The sequence below is a fragment of the Diplotaxodon limnothrissa genome, linkage group LG12, assembly GCF_057381915.1.
Source record: "Diplotaxodon limnothrissa isolate DT_005_m linkage group LG12, D_limnothrissa_male_GT1.1, whole genome shotgun sequence".
Taxonomy (NCBI): Eukaryota; Metazoa; Chordata; class Actinopteri; order Cichliformes; family Cichlidae; genus Diplotaxodon; species Diplotaxodon limnothrissa.
This window is the reverse complement of record NC_140607.1, coordinates 30,248,804-30,270,411: the sequence shown is the minus strand read 5'-3', so window position 1 is coordinate 30,270,411 and position 21,608 is coordinate 30,248,804. Positions and strand designations below refer to the sequence as shown.

General features: G+C 38.7%; 1 protein-coding gene across 1 annotated transcript in view; it reads right to left on the bottom strand.

Annotated features, from left to right (window-relative positions):
• Positions 1-21,400, bottom strand: part of aacs (acetoacetyl-CoA synthetase) — a 45,124-nt gene extending 23,724 nt beyond the window's left edge. The window contains exons 1-10 of the mRNA XM_085368642.1: positions 21,108-21,400; positions 20,003-20,106; positions 19,228-19,348; positions 18,146-18,259; positions 10,598-10,695; positions 9,895-10,009; positions 8,016-8,097; positions 7,782-7,935; positions 5,313-5,393; positions 4,459-4,583 (exon numbers count right to left, since the gene is read on the bottom strand). Of these exons, the coding sequence (XP_085224768.1) occupies positions 4,459-4,583; positions 5,313-5,393; positions 7,782-7,935; positions 8,016-8,097; positions 9,895-10,009; positions 10,598-10,695; positions 18,146-18,259; positions 19,228-19,348; positions 20,003-20,106; positions 21,108-21,246 (1,133 nt within the window). The 5' untranslated portion in view covers positions 21,247-21,400. The remainder of the gene's footprint in view (positions 1-4,458; positions 4,584-5,312; positions 5,394-7,781; positions 7,936-8,015; positions 8,098-9,894; positions 10,010-10,597; positions 10,696-18,145; positions 18,260-19,227; positions 19,349-20,002; positions 20,107-21,107) is intronic.
• Positions 21,401-21,608: the final 208 nt, after the last annotated feature.

Here is a 21,608-nt window from a genome sequence, read left to right as displayed (position 1 = left end):
GTACACAAAGAACTAGTAAAATGCCCAACATTTGTTACGGATCATCTCAAAATCAATATGTGCAACCAATTAAAATAAACATCTCTACAGAGATGCTCCACAAACCTCAGCCTCCCCTCACCTTTTTTTTTTCTTTCCACATCATAAACACAGCAAATGTGCTCCAACTGCTAATCTTTTCCTATAATTTAAAATTATTTTATTCAGCATAAATTCAGCTGTTAAATCATTATCATGAAACACTAACCAATAAAACTCAAGGCAAAATGGGGATGCTTCAGTGTATGTTCCACACTTCCTGGGGCTCTAGCAGATTTAGTCCCAATTAAAATGTCCACCTTGAATTGAGAAGATCAATCTGTGAAAAAATTCATGTCAGTCTTTCCCAGAGGATTTTTGTTTTAAACATAGCACTAGAAACTTGCTAATAGCGCTGACATCAGCTCTTAGCTGATCTTCACACAGTTTAAAAGGTTCTATCCATCTTTCTGTCATGGTGGTAGTCTTTCATTAAATTACGTGGGTATTTTTGCTAACCGCACTCTTACCTTGCTCATTGAATCGTTCCATGACATACAGGGCCATAAGCATCTGGACAATTCTACTTTTTTGTCATTTTGCTTCTTTTTTCCCCAGAACTGTGCGGACACTTTTAGATGTTTTCTGGCAAATTATAATCTGCTCTTCTTGTTCTTGACTGTAACCAGTGGTTTGCACTCTATTTATAGCCATTAAGACATCTCTTGATTGTAGACTCTGACAATGATACGCTTCAGAGTACCAGTATTCTTGATTTCGGTTTTCTTAATAAAGGAAATAATTCTGCGATTATCTGCTTTAGTTGTGTTTCTGTAGTCTTTCGGGCCTTTTGCCGTTAAAATTTTTCTATCTCTCTGATTTATTTATTTTAGGTTTTAACCTACAGTAATAAGAGCCTTCTTTAATTGCATCAATCTCTTTAAACCTAATTTCCAGTATGCTACAAATTCTGCACTTTTGAGTCAACTCCAGATCTTTTATCGGTTTAATTTGTGATGGAATAATGAGGGCACAGGCCTCATCTGGCAATGAAGCTGCTTGTGTGTCAATTGTCCAGTTACAACTATGAACAAATATGGCTGCAATTTCTAAACAGCTAATGCAATACATTTGTTAAAGCTCCTGAATTAAAACTGAAAATCTGACATCTTGAATGTTTAACTTAGAGAATATAGATCCTAATATATCCAATCATTGAAATGACTACTAACAATGAAATTTGGTGTCAGGACCTACATACTGATCCTGTTAATAGTTTCTGCAGGAGTACTTTTTCTTGGCACTTGAGCTACTCCCCATGTGTCAAAATGTTCTCCCCATTATTCCAATTCTTGCTGAAGGCAATATGCCATCTCTGAAGATGGGTCTGCTACCTTAAAGGGTTTTGCTTTTGCTGACCACAGTACATTTCTTTTTCAACTACAGCCTGGCTGAGCATATAAAATAACGCACAGTTACAGTCAGGAACCCCACATAACAAAATATATGACTGTTGCTCGAAATTGTGCAATTGCTCAAAAATGCTAAATACAGGCTAGTAAATATAAGCGACATTGTTTTTTAATTAAATGCAATTCACAATCCATGTAGATGGACTGCTACTAAGTATAAGAAAAGCAAATATTTCTGGTGTAATAATAAACCATTAAGTGTTACTGGGCATTTCTTTGGGGCAAGTTACATAATACAGTTTACTCTATCATCTTTATCATCTCTATCTTTCACTTTTTGAACACTTTCTAACTATAATCTCAATTCTTTAAAATTGTGGCAGTAGGTTATTACAGAGAGACCATTATCATATATTATTTTTAATGAATAAATTACTGTATTCAGAATCTATCAAAAATACTCAATATCAGTTTTGTTTCCAGTGGATGATCAAATATACTGCTGGTCAAAATAGCATATCATACTACTGCTGGAAACTTGTATATTGTATTTTGCAGGCAATTATCCCCTGCTATTTTCCACTTTCTCACAGACCATTATGCCATGTCCTAAAACTAGCATTTTAATTGGAAATGCTATGAGTATATCTACTGGAGCAGAGCACTTGCATAGCTTTTGAGAAGATCTACATAGCAAACAATGAGGAAAAATATGTGCTGACCATCTTCTCTATCATATTTGAATCAATTAATTGCTTCTCTGCATGCATACACTTGAATCCTTGGTCTTTATCCCTTCTGCAGTCAAATGATAACAGGGGTTTAAGGTTGTGCTGGTGGATGATGATGTCAGGGAGTAACACGGGTCAAAGCGATTGGCAACTGCTTGCCAATTTATGCATTAAATTAATACAAATATTATAAGATCCATAATAAATTTCCTCTGCCTTGCTGTAGTTTCATGTTGCATATCTACAAATAACTGACACGTGCAACACAGATGTATCTCTGTGTGCACAGACACTCGCACACACCTTCTCAACTTCATGCCCAGACTTCTGCATGCCTTCAAATTAAGTTTTAGAGTGGAGCAACAACACCGATCAATAAACATCACCATCATCATTATAATCATCAAATGAGAGAGAAACAGAAGGATATTTCTGACTGCTCGTTTAATTTTTAAATTGGAGTGTAATGTGTGTAGATTTGCAGATACATTTGTTTATCACTTCTTAGCCCCGCACCATTTTTTTTTTCATAAAAAAAACAAAAACTCTGCTTCAGCATCAGAGTACAATGCAGAGTGGAGGACAGACAGATGAGATATTTTACACAGAAAAAAATAAGTTGACAATGTAGTCAATTAGATCTAAGGGAAAAGTAAAGAGCGTGCATAAAAAGGCTAAAGGTGTTACCCTAATGAGTGTATGTTAACCTCTCTGACGCCGATCCTATTGGTTATCGCTGATGTCACAGGGCAACGACAGAAGAACTGAACTACGAAGCAGATCATCCAGTTCTACAGAGGATCAATACCCAGTTTAACATTTAGTATTTTTGATTCTAATAGTGGTGGTGGGAGGTGTGTTTAGGACATTTACCAAGATAGAGGATTTGCTGGAAATATTGACATTGTAGACTAGACAGTTTTAACAACGTCAAACTCTCGAATCCCAGTAGCAAACTCACCTTTAAATCTTGTTTTACATTATCAATTTATCTCGATGAAGCAAATTTACAGTGGGAAAAAAAAAAAAAACATTGAATCTCTGAATTTGATAAATCTTGACGAGCTTCTAAACCATGTTTCCAATGTGGGCATGACATTCAAAAATGAAATGAAATTCCTGTCTTAATATGATCCACATTGTGCATCCTTTGAGGTGAACGTCCTCTGAATTGAATACCCAGATCCAGGTTTCGGTATCTGCGTTTGTCTTGCATGGGTTTTTAGGTTCATCCAAATGAACATCACCATCAATCTCCACATCAAAAAGCTTAAAGGACTGCTGACCCTGCTGACTTGGAACAGTCTGTTCAGCTGAGCGCAACACTTCACTGTGCACTTTCAAAATGACAGCAAGGCAGCTCATTTGTGACGATCAATAATGGAGTTCGGGGTGTCTTTTGTAAGTTTGAGCTGGTTTCTTTTTGAGATATGTGAAACTATAATTATGTTTGGTCCAAATACCGATACATCACATGGTAAAACTGTCACATAGCTGCTGCCTGGTGGCTTGTGACATGACAAGTTTTGGGAAATATTAAAAACCTGTTTGTTTTTTGTTTTTCAAACATATTTTTTTATTCATATAAATTTGTTTAAAATATTCCAAAAATATAACAGTTATCTCAATTACCACTATATGTTCCCTTCATTTCTTCCATTTCCTCCTTTACAAACAATCCTTCGTTTTGAGATGATTTTCCTTTATCTCTTCTAATTTCATAAGTAATAAGTTATATTAATTGTTAAATATTAATGTGCTGCTGCTGATGTTAAATATTGTGTGAACATTTACAAGGGTCCCAAAAAACAAAACTGTATGATTTTCTCTGTATTCTTAAGATCTATTTTCTCAGCACTATACAGTTAAAGGAAAACTCACTTGTTCTTATCCCTTATTAAGAATGCTGTGTTTCCCAGACTTCAGGTCCAGTAAAGCTACAATAGATGTCAGTACGATCTATTAAGAATTTGGAGTGTCCATTTTTTAGACAATTAAGGCACAATGGTTTATCATTTCAGCCCTGGTGCCAAAACCTAAAGCTTCACTTACTAAAGTACAGTCTCAGCAGGTCAAAACATTGAAAACGCTAAGAAATATAAACAAAAATGTTAAAAACAACTTATATAATAAGTACAAAGAGCATATCCTCTTTCAGCACAGTTAGCCACTGTCATTTCCTTTTTTATCCTCCCCATGCGTGCATGCATGCGTGCGTGCGTGCGTGCGTGCGTGCATGCATGCGTGCGTGCATGCATGCGTGCGTGCATGCATGCGTGCGTGTGCGGCTAACTCACCCCAACTGGTCTGTCAGGTTCCACAGTACATTGGGAGTCGGCATTAGTGGTGAACCATCATACAAAACAACAGAGGCTCCCACTGCCAGTGCAGATACCAGCCAGTTCCACATCATCCAGCCAGTCTAAGACCACACATGCAAACACAGTGGTCAGTTTATCTGGTATAAAACACCTTTCGTCTTAACACGGATAAAGCAGAGTGTAGCAAAATGGACATCTGCAGCAGACTGTGATTCACCTGATTATTTTTCTCATTTTACTGCATGCTGAGATACTGCTTTGGCACCTGTCTTCACATGCGAATAAAGTGAATTTTGGTTCTGCTGCACAAAAACTGTCAGTGAAGAGACTTTTACAAAACCGCTGAAACTGCTGAAACTCAGTAAATTAATCAGTTTAAAGAAAATGTCTCAAGAAGTTTAATTTATTTTACGCCGGTATTGCCAAACATTTGATGAGTTGTTGCTTTTCATGATGTTTATCTTCTGACTTGCTCTAAATAATTATCATTTGTCCTTCTGACTGCTTTTTAGGAATAAAATACGCTATTTAGATACATCGACTAAAGATTGTTATGTATATATTTCAACAGATTACTTGAATCCAATAGCTGGAACTTCACTGAAATTTAAGTTGGTGCACGCTTGGACACCACATCAAAAAAAAAACTGTCAGATTTTCACATAATCCAATGAATACTTTTAAAAAAAAACATGAGTAAAAGAAAGTAATCTCAGACTTTTCAACCCGACTTGCACATGAAAAGTTAAACTTTTAAACATTACACACCAGCTGGTATTTGAAAATATTCAAACCATGAGTGTGTCACTTTGAACAGGTTGTGAGCTTACCGTAGTGTAGTAAATGATGACATCACAGCTGGTCATATTGCCATGGAGAATGTGTTCTTTCAGGTGCTGGATGAGAGAGCCCTAAAAAGACAACAAGTATTAGAGACTAACGAGTAATCTAATGATCTAATGGTCGATTTATCTCATTATTATCTGTGAGTAAAGTTTAGTTCATTTGAGCTGACACAAATTTGACACGTGTCACTCATATTTAAAAAATTCTATGCAACAGTTCTGACAAGGCCTCGACACATGACACTTTATTTTTAGACTAAAAGGGAAGTTTGTGGTTAAGTGTTACAGTCTCCAGCACATCACAGCTGGGTACATTATTATTGCTGGTGAAGGGTACGCAAGTATCTGACCGTGTATTTCGGTTTTGAGCCCATCCTTACATAGATACAGGTGCTCCAAGTATTCGTGTGTTTGTGTGTGCATATAGTCTTTAGCTGGACTCAGCTGCCATACCCATCCTTTGGTGCGTGCCATCTTGTTACTGACAGCATGTTAACAGAGCCGTAACAAAGCAGAAAGCACAACAGTACCCAGGCTAATTGGCTGAGCCAGAGAGGACTGCCAGCGTCACAGTATGAAATGTTTTCACCAACGCATTACTGTCCAATTATCGGCTGCAAGGGGAGAAAGGGGGGGTGGGGGCAAAGGAAAGAGAAGGGGACAGAGCGAGAGACAATAAGGGAAAGAAAGAAAAGGAAGCTATACTGTAGGAGAGAGAAGGGAAAGCAGAGGGAAACTAACCTGATGAGGATCTTAAAAGAAGAACTAAGAAAAAGGAATGCAAGTTTAGAGCATAAAACCAATGTGAAAGGAAGGTGAGAGACTAAAAGCCAAGTTGGAAGCAGCAAAAGGACGAAAGGAAAAAAACTGGGTGCAGAGAGGCAAAGTATGAGCCCATTAAAAATGTAATTGAATTTTTTTCTTTTTTAAGAACCGCACAGCTGTGTCTCAGGTGGTAGAGCGGGTCATCTACTAATCGGAAGGTCAGTGGTTTGATCCCCGGCTGTCAAGTTGGCCTTGGGCAAAATACCAAACCCTAAATTGCTCTTGATGCACCCATCAGGATGTGAGTGTGTGCATGACAGGTAAAAGCCTTTAAAGAATAAAGTGCTGTTGGAATGTGGCTTGTAGTGTACCTGAGCCCTCGGTAAGAAACCTTTCACATTCTCTCAGAGTATGCTTTCCATTTCTTCTGGTTCATATGCTGAGCCTAACTCACTGTTGTATTCTTATGTCGCAATTATTTTATTACAAGATAACGGAAAAAGTCCTAAAAAAATTCTGTTTTTGGGGGGAGACTTCCCTCAGACAGACAGAGTGCAAGACCAACTGTTTAGTGAAAATGCATGAATGCATTTGTTTGAGTGGGTTAAACCTTTTGAAATGGTGAGTGCTCCAGCTTTCCAAGTCCAGTGGTCTTTTTGAAATCAAATATTCTTCTCACACTAGCCCTACCTCTGATGTGGTATGTTGCAGGGAAATGTCATTCATGCACTCTCTGGAGAGCAAGTAACCTTTTTTAGGATCTGCTGATGGAGGTCTGCTGCCACCTTGTGTTGGGAAGCGGAATGAAACGACAGACCACTTCAGCAGATGTCTTACTGGAGCTGCTTTGTTAGGATGCTAAAAGTGATCTCAGTAAGATGTTCAACAGCATTAAAAAATAATAAATTGGATTAATGCCCTTTCAAAAAAGAACAATACATATAAGACTATGAAGTAATCTGCACTCACACAATGAATATCATAACATTAATAAGCCTTCATATTTTGCCAAGTCATAAAAACAGTTTTTTCTCATATTAAGCAGGATGTGTGTAATCGCGGACATTTTATTTCTATAGCACACATCACAAATCATCCAGCAACTAAATGATTTTTTTTTATTCTGTTTTAAAGTTTAACAGCATAAATGAGAAATGCTTTCAATGTTGACAAGATGGAAATCCAGCAATCCATAATCTCATGACAACTGGGCATCAATCTGCAATCTGCTGACTGATGCGCTGATGTTTGACTAATGATGATGTGATGTTTTACTGAACAAATGCTTCCTTAAGATTTTCCCTATTTGTCTTCTTGAAAACATTAATCTAGTCTTTTAGAGAGGATCAGACTCTTTACACATGGGTCAGCCCAGGAGAGCTTTGCAAACAGATGTGACCAGAGTGGGTTTTTTCTAAGTAAGTGAGACAGCTGCCTCTGCCTCTACCCCTTGTGGAGCATTAACAAAGCATGAGCTACAAAAACAGCAATTATGTTTTATGTTATACAAGGACAAACAAGCATACACAGCAACCCATGGGCTTTAATCAGTGATGGCATTGTGATTTTTTTTATTATATAGTTATCAGCAGTGTGCTTGTGTTTATGTATGTGAAAAATACTGTGTATTTGTGTATTTAAACTAAAGACTTTTAATTCAGAGCAAGTGCAAGCCATTGTGTTTCTTACCCCAGTAGAGTGGACCATACATTTAGGAGCTCCTGTGGTTCCAGAGGAATACATGATAAAAAGAGGATGATTGAAGGGAAGCTGCTCAAATTCCAACTGAGGGAACTGGTCACCCTCGCCACGCCCAGATGCCAAAAAGTCATCCATAAATACACTGTGAAAAAATAGACGTAGAGCATGTCTCTTTTTGTTTCTCAGTTTAAAAACAGTGTAATTATATTTACAGACACACACCTGTTGGGGATTTTGGAAAGGTCAGTTTCATGTTTGGTGCGAGCGTAAGGAATCACAATGACTTTCTGCAAGTCTGGCAAACCTAGAAGAAAGAGCGAAAAAGGCTAATGTTTTATATTCTCTTTAATCCTCAAACATAGTTAAAGCCAGCAAGTTGCGCAGAAATTCTGATTTGTAACTACTGTCAGTAAACATACATACATACATACATACAGTGGGGCAAAAAAGTATTTAGTCAGCCACCGATTGTGCAAGTTCCCCCACTTAAAATGATGACAGAGGTCAGTAATTTGCACCAGAGGTACACTTCAACTGTGAGAGACAGAATGTGAAAAAAAAATCCATGAATCCACATGGTAGGATTTGTAAAGAATTTATTCGTAAATTAGGGTGGAAAATAAGTATTTGGTCACCTCAAACAAGGAAAATCTCTGGCTCTCACAGACCTGTAACGTCTTCTGTAAGAAGCTTTTCTGTCCCCCACTCGTTACCTGTATGAATGGCACCTGTTTGAACTCATCATCTGTATAAAAGACACCTGTCCACAGCCTCAAACAGTCAGACTCCAAACTCCGCCATGGCCAAGACCAAAGAGCTTTCGAAGGACACCAGGAAAAGTATTGTAGACCTGCACCAGACTGGGAAGAGTGAATCTACAATAGGCAAGCAGCTTGGTGTGAAAAAATCAACTGTGGGAGCAATCATCAGAAAATGGAAGACATACAAGACCACTGATAATCTCCCTCGATCTGGGGCTCCACGCAAGATCTCATCCCGTGGGGTCAAAATGACCATGAGAACGGTGAGCAAAGATCCCAGAACCACACGGGGGGACCTGGTGAATGACCTGCAGAGAGCTGGGACCAAAGTAACAAAGGTCACCATCAGTAACACACTACAACGGCAGGGAATCAAATCCCGCAGTGCCAGACGTGTTCCACTGCTGAAGCCAGTGCATGTCCAGGCCCGTCTGAAGTTTGCCAGAGAGCACATGGATGATACAGCAGAGGATTGGGAGAATGTCATGTGGTCAGATGAAACCAAAGTAGAACGTTTTGGTATAAACTCAACTCGTCGTGTTTGGAGGAAGAAGAATACTGAGTTGCATCCCAAGAACACCATACCTACTGTGAAGCATGGGGGTGGAAACATCATGCTATGGGGCTGTTTTTCTGCCAAGGGGACAGGACGACTGATCCGTGTTAAGGACAGAATGAATGGGGCCATGTATCGTGAGATTTTGAGCCAAAACCTCCTTCCATCAGTGAGAACTTTGAAGATGAAACGAGGCTGGGTCTTCCAACATGACAATGATCCAAAACACACCGCCCGGGCAACAAAGGAGTGGCTCCGTAAGAAGCATTTGAAAGTCCTGGAGTGGTCTAGCCAGTCTCCAGACCTCAACCCCATAGAAAATCTGTGGCGGGAGTTGAAAGTCCGTGTTGCTCGGCGACAGCCCCAAAACATCACTGCTCTCGAGAAGATCTGCATGGAGGAATGGGCCAAAATACCAGCTACTGTGTGTGCAAACCTGGTAAAGACCTATAGTAAACGTTTGACCTCTGTTATTGCCAACAAAGGTTTTGTTACAAAGTATTGAGTTGTATTTTTGTTATTGACCAAATACTTATTTTCCACCCTGATTTACGAATAAATTCTTTACAAATCCTACCATGTGGATTCATGGATTTTTTTTTCACATTCTGTCTCTCACAGTTGAAGTGTACCTCTGGTGCAAATTACTGACCTCTGTCATCATTTTAGGTGGGGGAACTTGCACAATCGGTGGCTGACTAAATACTTTTTTGCCCCACTGTACATACATGTATATATATACATAATTTGCTGGTAAATGTCTTTCTCCAATATGAAAACCAACCTTTCACAACACTAATTAGCTTTTCCATGTGGTCGTGTGTTTTCCCATTGTACACTACAGCAGCAACAGAGAAGATCAGTTTAGGCTGAATTTGAGAAAACCTGTCAAGGACACCCTGAAAAAAAGAGAAGGACAGAGTTCAAATTTAGGAATTTAACAAATATACATAAAACCCTTATTTCTGAGAAAAACACACACCTTCCAGAGAAAAAACAAACATATAAACAAACAAACAACCCCCCTAGAATAATAATGGAATACAATAATAAAATAGAATAATAACATACATAATAAAATAAAAACATTTTATAACAAAAAGGAAACAAGAGTAGAGCAGAATCCAAATCCACAGGTTTGTTTCATGGTTGCAATGGTAATTCTCAGATCTGCCAGTAGGGGGAGTAGAAGCTCAAAAAATACCGAGACCAAAGGCAAAAAAAGACTTTTGGGAAAGAAATCTCAAAGGCAAGGTTTACTTCCCGATCCTCCAATAAGAGCAGATGAAAGACCAAGAGGAAATATAATACAACAACCCTAATACTGCTACAGGTATACTACTACCTAACTTACATCCACAAATATATAAACTACATCTAAGATGTCAGATTAAATACAGCTGGTTTATTACAGCTTTAATACAGCAGAGGGGAATAAAAGTCTGACTCAAATATATATAAATTAAGAAATAAAGGAAAGTCCTTACATTGACTCCAAAGTCAACAGATGTTGAGCTCCAAATAGCTCCGATGCTGGCTGCTGCTAACATTGCCTCCACTGCGTGGATACCATTGGGTAGGTAGCCTAACACGGGAAGAGAGAGGATGATAATACAGTTCAGTGCAGAATTTTAAATGAAGGTTTCCTTATTAAAAAATTTGCATCAATATGATGACTTTTAAAAATATAAAGATATAGAAAAGTAGTAAAAGTACACAGTGAACACTTCAGAGACAGAATGCACATAGATTAATCTGATTTCAAAGCAGCAAAAATTAGCTTTGTTTGTCAAGCTCTGTAGTCATATGCTATCCAAAATTAGTACAATAAAACAGCTGGTCTTTTGTAGTCTTATCTGTAGTCATACTGAAAAACTTCACAGTCAGTTCACATAAATGACACACTTAAATGACAGAATATTGGAAAACATCAAAGAAATGAAGAAGAAACACGTGTAGAGAGAGAGACAGTGAAATAAAACAATCTGGATACAAAGAAGAGCGAGGAAATACTCTGGCATATTTCATTCTGAACAAGTTGAACTGAGACCATAACTACTGTCTTGCAGTGACATATTCCCAGATCAATAAGTGAAATGGTGACTAAGTCAAGCCCACAGAGAATAATTAAAGAAGAAATAATTAATTTTGTGTTTTTGGGACAATCCCACTGTAAACTGTTCAAATTAACTTCCCTCCAGCCTCCAGTCATCATAAAAGTTCAGAAAATTACCAAATCTACTGCATTTGATTTTTGGTGATCAATGTTTCATTTGAGCAGGAAAAAAGCTAGATCATTATGACATGCATGACAAAGTAGCAATAAACACATGACTGGAGCTACCATGCTACCTTTAAACATAGAGCTGTTCATAATGTGTCTTATCTAAACTAATAAAAAATAAAACAACTGGTAGTTCCTGCTAGACAAGCTGACTGGTCAAAGACAAATAGCAACTATATTGATAATCTCCATGTATAAATTGATTTTTATGGTTGTTATGCATACTCTTGCTGCAACAAGGATGCTGATACTGCCTGATAACATCTTGGGCTGACAGATCACCACCCTGCTATGTTGGCTCCTAGACTAATATCTCCTTACCTTAGCCGGGAGCAAATTACGTCACGGATCATATTCTTACTACAAAATCCTGTTTGACGACCTCTGTGGCTGTTATTATGAAAGACTACTTTGTTACACTGTGAGAGTATTGCTTACGCATCAGTGTAACACACTGCCCTACCTGTTTATTCATGCATGCTAAGCTGTCAAGTATACGTGCATGTTGGCAATGAATTAGAGACAAATTTCTCCTCATGTTGACAATAAGCACTTTAGTGTGATGCAGTTGTTTAACCACACTGGATACTAGGATTCGATGATGCTTTCTTTTCTAAAACAAAAGAATTATTTAAGTAAATACCTGGGTAAAACTGAAAACTATATACTGAATACAGCCTGCAAGGTTTTAAATAAGCTGGGAATTGCTGAGTGAAGTGATTCCCGTTTTTAAGTTTTGTAGATAAGTGCTTTTTAAATTCATTTTATTGCATCAAGGCTTTTTGACTTTGTCAGGAGTCTCAAATTAAACTTTATTTAAACAAAACAAAAAAAGAAAAGAACAATTTCATTAAATTATAAAATCCTCTGGTGAAAATTAGGATATTTGTGTTGTCGGTTTTGAACCAGTTATAATATAACACTATTAAAAAAAAATCAAAGTGCTAAAACTGAAATCATGAACACACTCTGAGCTCACCAACACTGTCAGAGAGAAGTTAGGGGCTTCTCTATTTACCTGTTTGTCTCCTTCCCTGAACAAACAGCCCCCTTTATCCCCACTGCCTCACTGAAAATCTCCAGATGGAAATGTACAGATATGTAATGTACGGACCAACTCAGTTTAGTTGGTGACTTGCAGAGTACAAATCTCCAGGCTGTAGCATACAAAAATAAGAAGATTTACAACAAATCAAGCTCTGGATCATATCTTCTGCATCAACAGCAATATGGATGACCCTCTTTCTGAGCAGGACGACGATTTAGATAAATATAGATACATCTGATAAGGAGGTAACAGGTGCTGAAGCTGCTCCTGCTTCTGCTGAAACATACAAATCCAAGTGGTTATATCTTTTGGATCCAGTACCTCCTGGCTTACATGGCAGGGCAACATGTAAGCCAGGAGGTACATGTACCCCTGGGTAATGCCAGGGGTACAAATGACCCCTGGCATTACCCAGTTTGCTGTGACAAGAATAAGTGACACCAAGACATGTTTTGATCGGTTTATGCTATTGTCACCAAAGAAAGTCACCACTGCTATCACAGACCTTGAAGGAAAAAAAGTCAATGGCGACATTTAGAATGACAGTGATGATGAATAAAAGGGCTGTGCGATATGACCAAAATCTCATATCCCGATATGAGACATTTATCGTCCTGACAACGATATAAATCACAAAAATGTAACATTTTCTGTAAATTCTGTGAATCTCGGGCAGCTCGACTTGCATGAAGTGTTTCCAGATGGGCGTCGTGTAGCTGGAGTCGAGTGTTTTAACTGATGCATGATGAAACTACACATTTTTAGACATAGGTTGTAACGGCCGCCGTTTTCTTTGTGAGTATTTATTACACGGTGTACTGTGGCGAAAGGCCTGTTCTAACGTTTGAGTCTATTTTTTTAGCACTTGACGGCTCTTTTTTGCTTCTCATCCGTAAATTCTCTGCATACTCAATCACCGGATTCAGTTTATTTTGAAAAGTCTCAACAGGATCTTGAGCTTTATAGTGAAAGGTTTACGTGGAAAACAAACAAGCGGACGGCGGAGCCACGCGATGGTTTTACCATCATTGTTGCTAACGACAACACGTAAAAACAGGTGCTTGTCCGTCTGTAGTGTGGTTATATTAAATATAAGAAAGAAAGAACTTTAAGAAATGAATATAGCCACTACAGTTACGATCAAAACGATGAAAAGATATTGCTGTAAACAGTTTATTTGCAACAACACGAAACTAACGATAGCGTGCTAGGAAACGATAGACATCATCCGATATATATCGTTATATCGAACAGCCCTACCTGAAGCCCTATACTGGTGTTCCTTTTGATGGAATGTACAGATCCAGCAACGACACCACTGATAATCACTGGGAAACATCAACAGGCAGAACTATCTGGTCTTTAAGTTTGAGTTCATGAGCTGTTTCCGGATCCAAACTCCACTTCAGGTCCCAAAGTCAAACAAACACTGCAGCATCACTGAGAGTTAAAAACTGTTTTTCACCTTTAATAAAAATGATCAGTGAGGCTGCTCCACCAGGTGTAACGATCAAGTTTAACATCCAGGCATCCTCGAAAACAGAATTTATGAAATTTAACGGAGTTAGACGTTAGCAGGGAGTTGGATCGCTAGTTTTCACCCAAACATAACATACAATGATCTGACTGAGGGATTTCTTAAAAATTTAAAACGTACAGCTCTGATATTGTTTCCAGCATAAATGAAGATAAAAAACTAAACAACGGTGACGTTCTGTAGGGCTACCAAAGTTGAGGTAGCTGGTCTATAATGATGTGCTACATGGTGGATAGCTACACAGCTATGGTAAGCATTCATATAAACACAGTGAAGCATGAGGATGAACACTAACTTTTTTCCATTCAGTAAAAGTTAACGTGAGGGTTCCCGATGGTTAGGGACAAATGTAATTGCATGGCAGGAAAAAGATGCTGTAAACGGACTAAAATTTAGTCGGGAGAACAACTGAGATAATCCATCCACAAGACGAGGTTAGTCATTCATTTACTGCTGCATGGGCTGGGCTGTAGTTACATGGTAAGGTTTTAAAAACTGAGCTTTAAAATGAATAGTGGTAATAAAAACCGAGAGAGGCCAACAATGATTACTGCCTTTTTTTAGGGGCTTGTTCAGATTAAATAGAACAAGATACAGAGCATTAAAACATGTTAAAAACACAACAGCCTTAATAAACAGAGTAGTTTGGACCCAGAAGCAGTGTTCATACATCATCACTTAAAGACCAAATTTTCCAGGCAACAATATCACTTCAGACCTTTAGAATAATATCAAGCGTCCTCAGATTTTACAACAACAGCAACATCTGACAAGCTTGCTCACATTAGGGATATACGGAAGAGATGGATCCAGCTCCTTTCACTGATGTTCAACCCAAAACCATAGGTGACAGTAGATGAATATTTTGCCCCTTTCCATGGAAAATGCTCCTTCTGGCAATAAATGCTCAGCAAGTCAGGAGAATATGACATAATGTGATGCAATCAAAAACCAGCTATGCATGGAATTGAAGAGGACTGGAAGTTTTGGAAAAGGCAAACCTGCGAGTGGCATTCCTTGAGAAAATGAAAGGAAAACGTCTAGTCCTTGATATGACTACTGGACTGCAGGGGTCACAATATCACATGTAACAATTTGTTTGCCATCTATGATGTTGGACAAGAACTTCTCAGGAGGAAACGTACCATGGTGAGCAAAATAAAAACACAACCAAGCAAATAGATTTTAATCTGAGCTGCCCCCTGAAATTTTGCAGGTAAAGGACACCACTCCACTTTCTTCAACATGTGTTTTTATAGACACCAACACTGGTGTTTAATATTGTCCAAAACAAAACATTTTTTTAAAAAATAGAAACACTTTTTTTAAAAACCCTTTTCTTAAAGTAAATACGCACGAGTCAAAATTGATCTGTAAAACCAGAGACGTTACTACAATTAACAATAATAAAATAAAAATAAATAAAACAAATTTTATTTTAGAGATGTGATCTAATACTTCTCAGTAGTAGTAAGGTAACATAAGAACCTTTTGTTTTTTTAATATTAATATTAGTATTAAAACCAACCAAATTAAAACCAAACTATTCTTGGACAAGGAAGTCTAACAGGGTAGCCAATAGCAATTTTTTTTAAACCTTCTGTTTGTTTTAGCTTAATACATAAATGCAACTACACTGCAATTGCTAGAACTGAAACACACTTATTCTCCGTATACTTAGTTTAGTTTTAGTATGTGTTTAAATAACACAAAAATCAAAAGAAGTAGCGGCTGAATGGTGGTCATGCAAGACAGGGGCTTCTTAACAGAGTGTAGGATTATGCTGAAGTTAAAGCGACCAAGGAGAGCAATGAAAAGCACATGAAAGGGAGAATACGTGTGTGTGTGTGTGTGTGTGTGTGTGTGTGTGTGTGTGTGTGTGTGTGTGGCCCAGGGTCCACTATAAAGCATGCCAGGCTTCATCAGCTAAGTGCTTATATATCTCCTGGATTACAGACACTGACAAGACATTTCAGTCACAACTTGGGGGACAAGGACATTTCTGTCTTAAACACTTTGAACACACACACACACACACTCTTGTTTAGACATGCGAGGAAAGTAATTGGGATAAAGGAGAAAAAAGGAATGATGTAGCTGGTCTCTCTCCTTTTCCCTGTTTCTCTAGCCCCCCTCTGCCTTTCTCCATCCTTCTCGTCTTTCTAATGAGATTCCCATAGAGAACAGGTCATTTAGCTAATGGATCTCCCTACCGCAATATTCGTCTTCCTTCTGAACACACATAGCCAGAACCTTTCATATACACCCTGACCGTTCCTCAACAGGACCAGCTCAGAAACCAAACAATAAGCTCATAAACAGTCTTAGAGATTTACCACATTGTTGCCTTGTAACAAAAGCAGAAACCCCTCCTTGATTTATTTTATGACTTTGGATTCTAGCACCCTACTGATGATGGTCAGAATATTTTGTTACACATACTAAGATCTGAAAAATCCTAGCATAACTGAACTCCCTGATAATACCACAGTATAGACATGTTAATAGACACTCATTTCCATGACATCTACCAGTCTGCCACATCCCAAACATCCCAAAGGTGCTCTATTGGACTGAGATCTGATCTGATGGTGAATAGAGTGAATTTACTGTTATATTCAGACAGTCTTAGATTTTTGAGCTTTGTAATATGGTACATTATCCTTCTGGAAGCAACCATCATATAATGGGTACGCTGTGGCCATAAAGGGATGGACACAGTCAGCAACAATACTCAGATATGTTCTGACATTTAAACAATCTTCTATTGTCCAATTTTTCTGAGCCCATGCGCACTGTAGCCTCAGTTTCTTATTCTTAGCTTCCTTCTTAGACAGGAGTGGGACCTACTGTGGTCTTCTCTTGCTGTAGCCAAGCTGCTTCAAGGTTCCACGTTTTTACAGATGCTCTTCTGCATATCTTTGTTGAAATGAGTGATTATTTGACTTGCTTTGCCATCAGCTTGAAGCAATCTGACCAGTCTCCTCTGACCTCTCTCATGAACAAAGCATTTTCACCCACAGAAGTGACGCTCACTGGATGTTCCCTTTTCCCCCCCTTTTCTATGAAGACCATTCTCTTTGAGATGATTGTGTGGGTGAATCCCAGGAGATCAGCAGGTTCTGAAATACTCAGACATTCTCAGGAATACCTTTTGGCACTAGCAACCACGCCATGTTCAAAGTCACTTAAAACAACTTTCTTCCCATATCTGATGCTCAGTTTGAACTTCAGCAGGCTGCCCTGGCCATGCCTACGTGCTGAAAAGCACGGAGTTGCTCCAGTGTGATTGGGAGATTGATTAGATATTTGGTTTAATAAGCAGTTGAACAGATGTACCTAAGAAAATGGCAAGTGCCGTGTCATTGTTGGATTTTTGTTACATACCACATAATGAAACACAGACAGTGACTGATAAGGCTCAGTGTAGCGAACCATGCTTCACCTTTAAAGTATGAACCCACTGCAGGTGAAGAAATGACGAACAATTCAAAAACTTTATGGTGGCAAAAAAACCCCAAAACAAAACAAAAGGTAGTCTCATTATTTAATGATACTCATCTGGATCTTGTAAATGTAATTTTTTTAATTAATCATAAGTACTACAACAGCTATAATCAGACTGGAATGATGCTGATAATAAGTTCGCCACACACCAAGTCCACAGTCTGTGCTTGAAAACTCCAACGTATCTAATCGCCAGATAGCCCAGTGTATGTTTCTGCAGCCAGCAGCAGTGATACAGACAAACTTGCAAAAGAAACCCAGATTGTAAAAAATAAAATACTTAATTTAAAAAAATGACTTGAGAGATGTAAACAACTGCATTACAACTTTTAAGATTACTGTTCACTGGAAGGTTGAACTCTTAACTCTATATGAGCAAACTTAATGGTGGTGGCTGAAAAAAACCAAGCACCTCCCTATACAAATATGAACTTTGAAAAAATAAATGGTGCCATTCAGAAAGAGGCTGCAACCTGAGCCAAAACAGCCAGCCAACCTTCCCAGTGAGTACATGGAACACACTGACAGAGAAGTAAGGGATGAAGTGAAGAGGTTGTAAAGGACAGGAGTTAAATGGAAACAAACTAATACATCACAGTGAACTAATTTATGAGCTATCAACCAGTGTGTGGCTACCAGGCTTTAAACACGAGACTCACCTACGACCCTGTCTCCAGTCTGGACTCCCATCTTCCTCATGGCTGCAGCAAACAACGCCACATCACGCCTCAGTTCTCCAAAAGTCACCTTCACAATTTCCTCATTTGCCTCCTCTGATAGACAAAAACACAAAGTAAATTTAAGACACCTACACAGAAACAAAAATACATTTTTGTAACATCCAAAAGGTTAATATGCAAATCAGTAAACAGGAATTTAATCACTTGATTTTTGATATTGTTGCAATAAAGTTGCAAGAGGAGTGGTGCACATATTGCAGGTTTATCAGCTTCAAAAGCCTTTTTCTACCACTGGTTGAGTTTAAGCACTAAAACTATTTGGTTAGGTTTAGCCTCTTACAACTGCTTGGTTAGGGTAGAACAAGAAGATCACATGCCCCTTTGCACCTGTTATCCTTCTCATTCAAAAAAAAGTTGGTAGTGACTGCCCAGTGTATCTGATGTCACAACCTGGCATCTCGCACATTCCAGAAAATTGAGTTATATGGGTAAGATAAGATTTTTAAGAAAGAAAGAAAGAGCAACATCATCCAGTACCACAGACAGGAAGAGTCCTCTTATCTCTCTAAGTAATAGTTTACTGACATTTAGAGGCTGCACAGCATTGTGACCAATGGGGCTTCTTATAATTGTGTTACAGCTCCTGAGGGAGCTTGCACACAGGAGCAAGGGCCCACTTCGCCTCATATATATATGCACACATAGCAATAAAAGCAGACCTATCCATTAGTACCTGACAGAGAACCGTTAATCTAATAACAAAGTGACGTATGAAGCTTCATGCACAACAACGCATCAATCCTGTGCCCAACTACCCTCCCAACTCTCCACAAAAAAAGCTCAAACACACACGAAAATCAAATAAATCACTAAGTAATTACAATCTGTGTGATACGGTGCCTTGTGGTGTCATTTTAAAAATTCCCATTAACATGTGTGGAGTTGGCGCCAGGATTAGGGAAGTTATCCCCCATTAAAGCATCATAAATCCCGGTGCAGAACTGTCCTTTTTAATTTCTTATACCTTCATCAGCATAATATACTCTTAAGTATATACATACTTGCAGCGTAGAGAGCCACTTTGTCATGGTCTGCATGTTTGAGCAGGTTCTCAGCGTAGTTGAGCCGAGCTCCTTTAAACCACTCGGGAACATCTGAGATGCGTTTGGATACATCCACCACCTGATAAAAACACACGGAGGGGAGCGACACATCAGAGAAGCTCTGATGCTTTCTATCTTTCTCGTGAAATTGTCCAGACAATAATGTTTCACAACTGCTATGCTCTCCTTTTCTGTTTTTTTACTGTATTTGCAACAAAATTTAAGAATTGCGGACAAAATTTAAAAAGTAAGATAAACAATTTCCTAGAAAACTCCAAGACAACACTGGGATATAACAGTGCAGCCCACAGTGCAAGACTGTAACAAAACGTTTGATTGACTGGCTAATTGCTTGCCTGTCCTCTATTTATTGTCTGCTTAGACAAAAGAGTGAAGAGGAAACATTAACCATGTGTACAGAAGGGGCGTGTGAACTACACCTCACACACCCACGTCAGAGGGTATATCCTGGAACTAAGCAGCATTAAGACGATGAAACAGGAAATTATATAATTATCATAATTTAAAATCACTGAACCTTACTTCAATTCTAGTTGGGTTTTCAGTTTAGCATGACCATTATATTGATGTACAGTAAAATATCAAATATTATATGTTTTAGTGACCTAAACTGTTTAGAAATGTAGTCTTTGGCTTTAAAACTGGGATAAGAAATACACACATGTTTCTATTCCCATTTTTAGGTTATGCCATACATGAAGGTTGGACTCACCTCTTCATATGGCTTTGAGCTCACGACTCCACAAAAGCGCCAAACCTCTCCCCAGAACTCTGGGTAGGAGTCCACTGACCACTGGTACAGGTCACTGTAGTTGGCTAGAAGACAAAAGATTCGTCATTATTTGAGAACAAAAGTTTCCAATTATTATTGTATTATTGTAGAGATAAGAGGAAACGTTAGTGTAAGCACCCCTTAGGCTTAGACCAACTGAAACATTTTGGTATCTCTTCTTTCCTAAATCCTTACTCAAAATAAAATTGCAATTTATCTGGGAAAACCTTCAGCAGAGAGAAGTGGTCCTTATTCCTGAAAACTAGATCTTTTTATTTACAGGAAAGGTTTTGCTGTCCATGAGATCTACTTAATCACTGTAGGAATACTGTAAGGATCAGAACACCTGGTGAAATTAGGAACACCAGATTAAGGAAAATAGAAATCTGGATATCAGCACGTTGAAAATAGGATGATACTATTTTTATTGTTTCAATTACACATTCCTTCCGGCTATCTACACTGATGTATCAATCCTATCCTCGTCTCCTCTCTACTTATTCATTAGCCGGCTGACCATGTTTTTCAGCATTCCTTTAATCCTGTTTCTTTAAAATGTCACGGTACTAGAAAGACCATTGAAACAGGCCGCTCTCTTCCATCCTGGCAGCTCTGCAGGCGCAGTCTTTCAGTTCCGAGCTGGAAGTAATTCAAACACCACAGGCTTGTAAACGGCTAATAATTACTGAACAGGGAGTGTCAGAGTGGTTGTAGGTCATCCTTAATAAAACTCTTCTAAGACAATAAATTCGTAGATTTGTTTATGCTGATTCACCGCCTATACATGTTCTTTACATGTGTTCAAATGGCAATAAGCTAGCTTGAAATGCTCCACGCAAGCCATCACTACACTGTGCCGATTGTGAGGTAACGTACTGCCTTTAAAACATGAACTGACACATAGCAAAAGGGAGAGATGCTGCTCGTTTCTGTTTTTCTATCTGGCTGAGTTATGCAGCTTCGTAGGCTCAATAATCCGACTTGTATTCTCTCCAGCACACCTACTCTGGAGCCTGTCTGGCTCCCTCCCTCTGACCCCACTCACCCAGATTAAGCCCGTAGTCCTGGTTGACCTGTATCCTAAACTTATCCATCTGTGTGTTCCTCTTAGAATCCGGGTACCACAGAACCTTGCTCTCCATATCCATAATTCTCTCACTCTTTCCTTCCGTGTCTTTGGACATCTTTGTCAAGTCCCTTTGTCGCCTGTTAACAACGAGTTAAAACTAGTCCCGAGCGTCGTATAAAAGCTAAGTGCTCCTGAGGTGACTGCTCTGGGTAAATTAGATCACAGGCTAACCTCTCAGATTGAATGGCACCACACTCCAGTGCGTGACAGTAGCTACGCTCACTGTCAGCGGAGAGCGTGGGGCTGCCTAGGAAAACTGAGAGGCCACGCCCCGGCGTCGTCACGTAGCAGGGCAAGTTCGGTTCAAGATCGACTTTGGTTGACAAGTGTTTGATAGTGTTACGAAGAATGCAAGCAACAGTTCCTAATTCGTTTCTTTCAGACGTCACAATAGGCATATATGCACACTTTTAATCC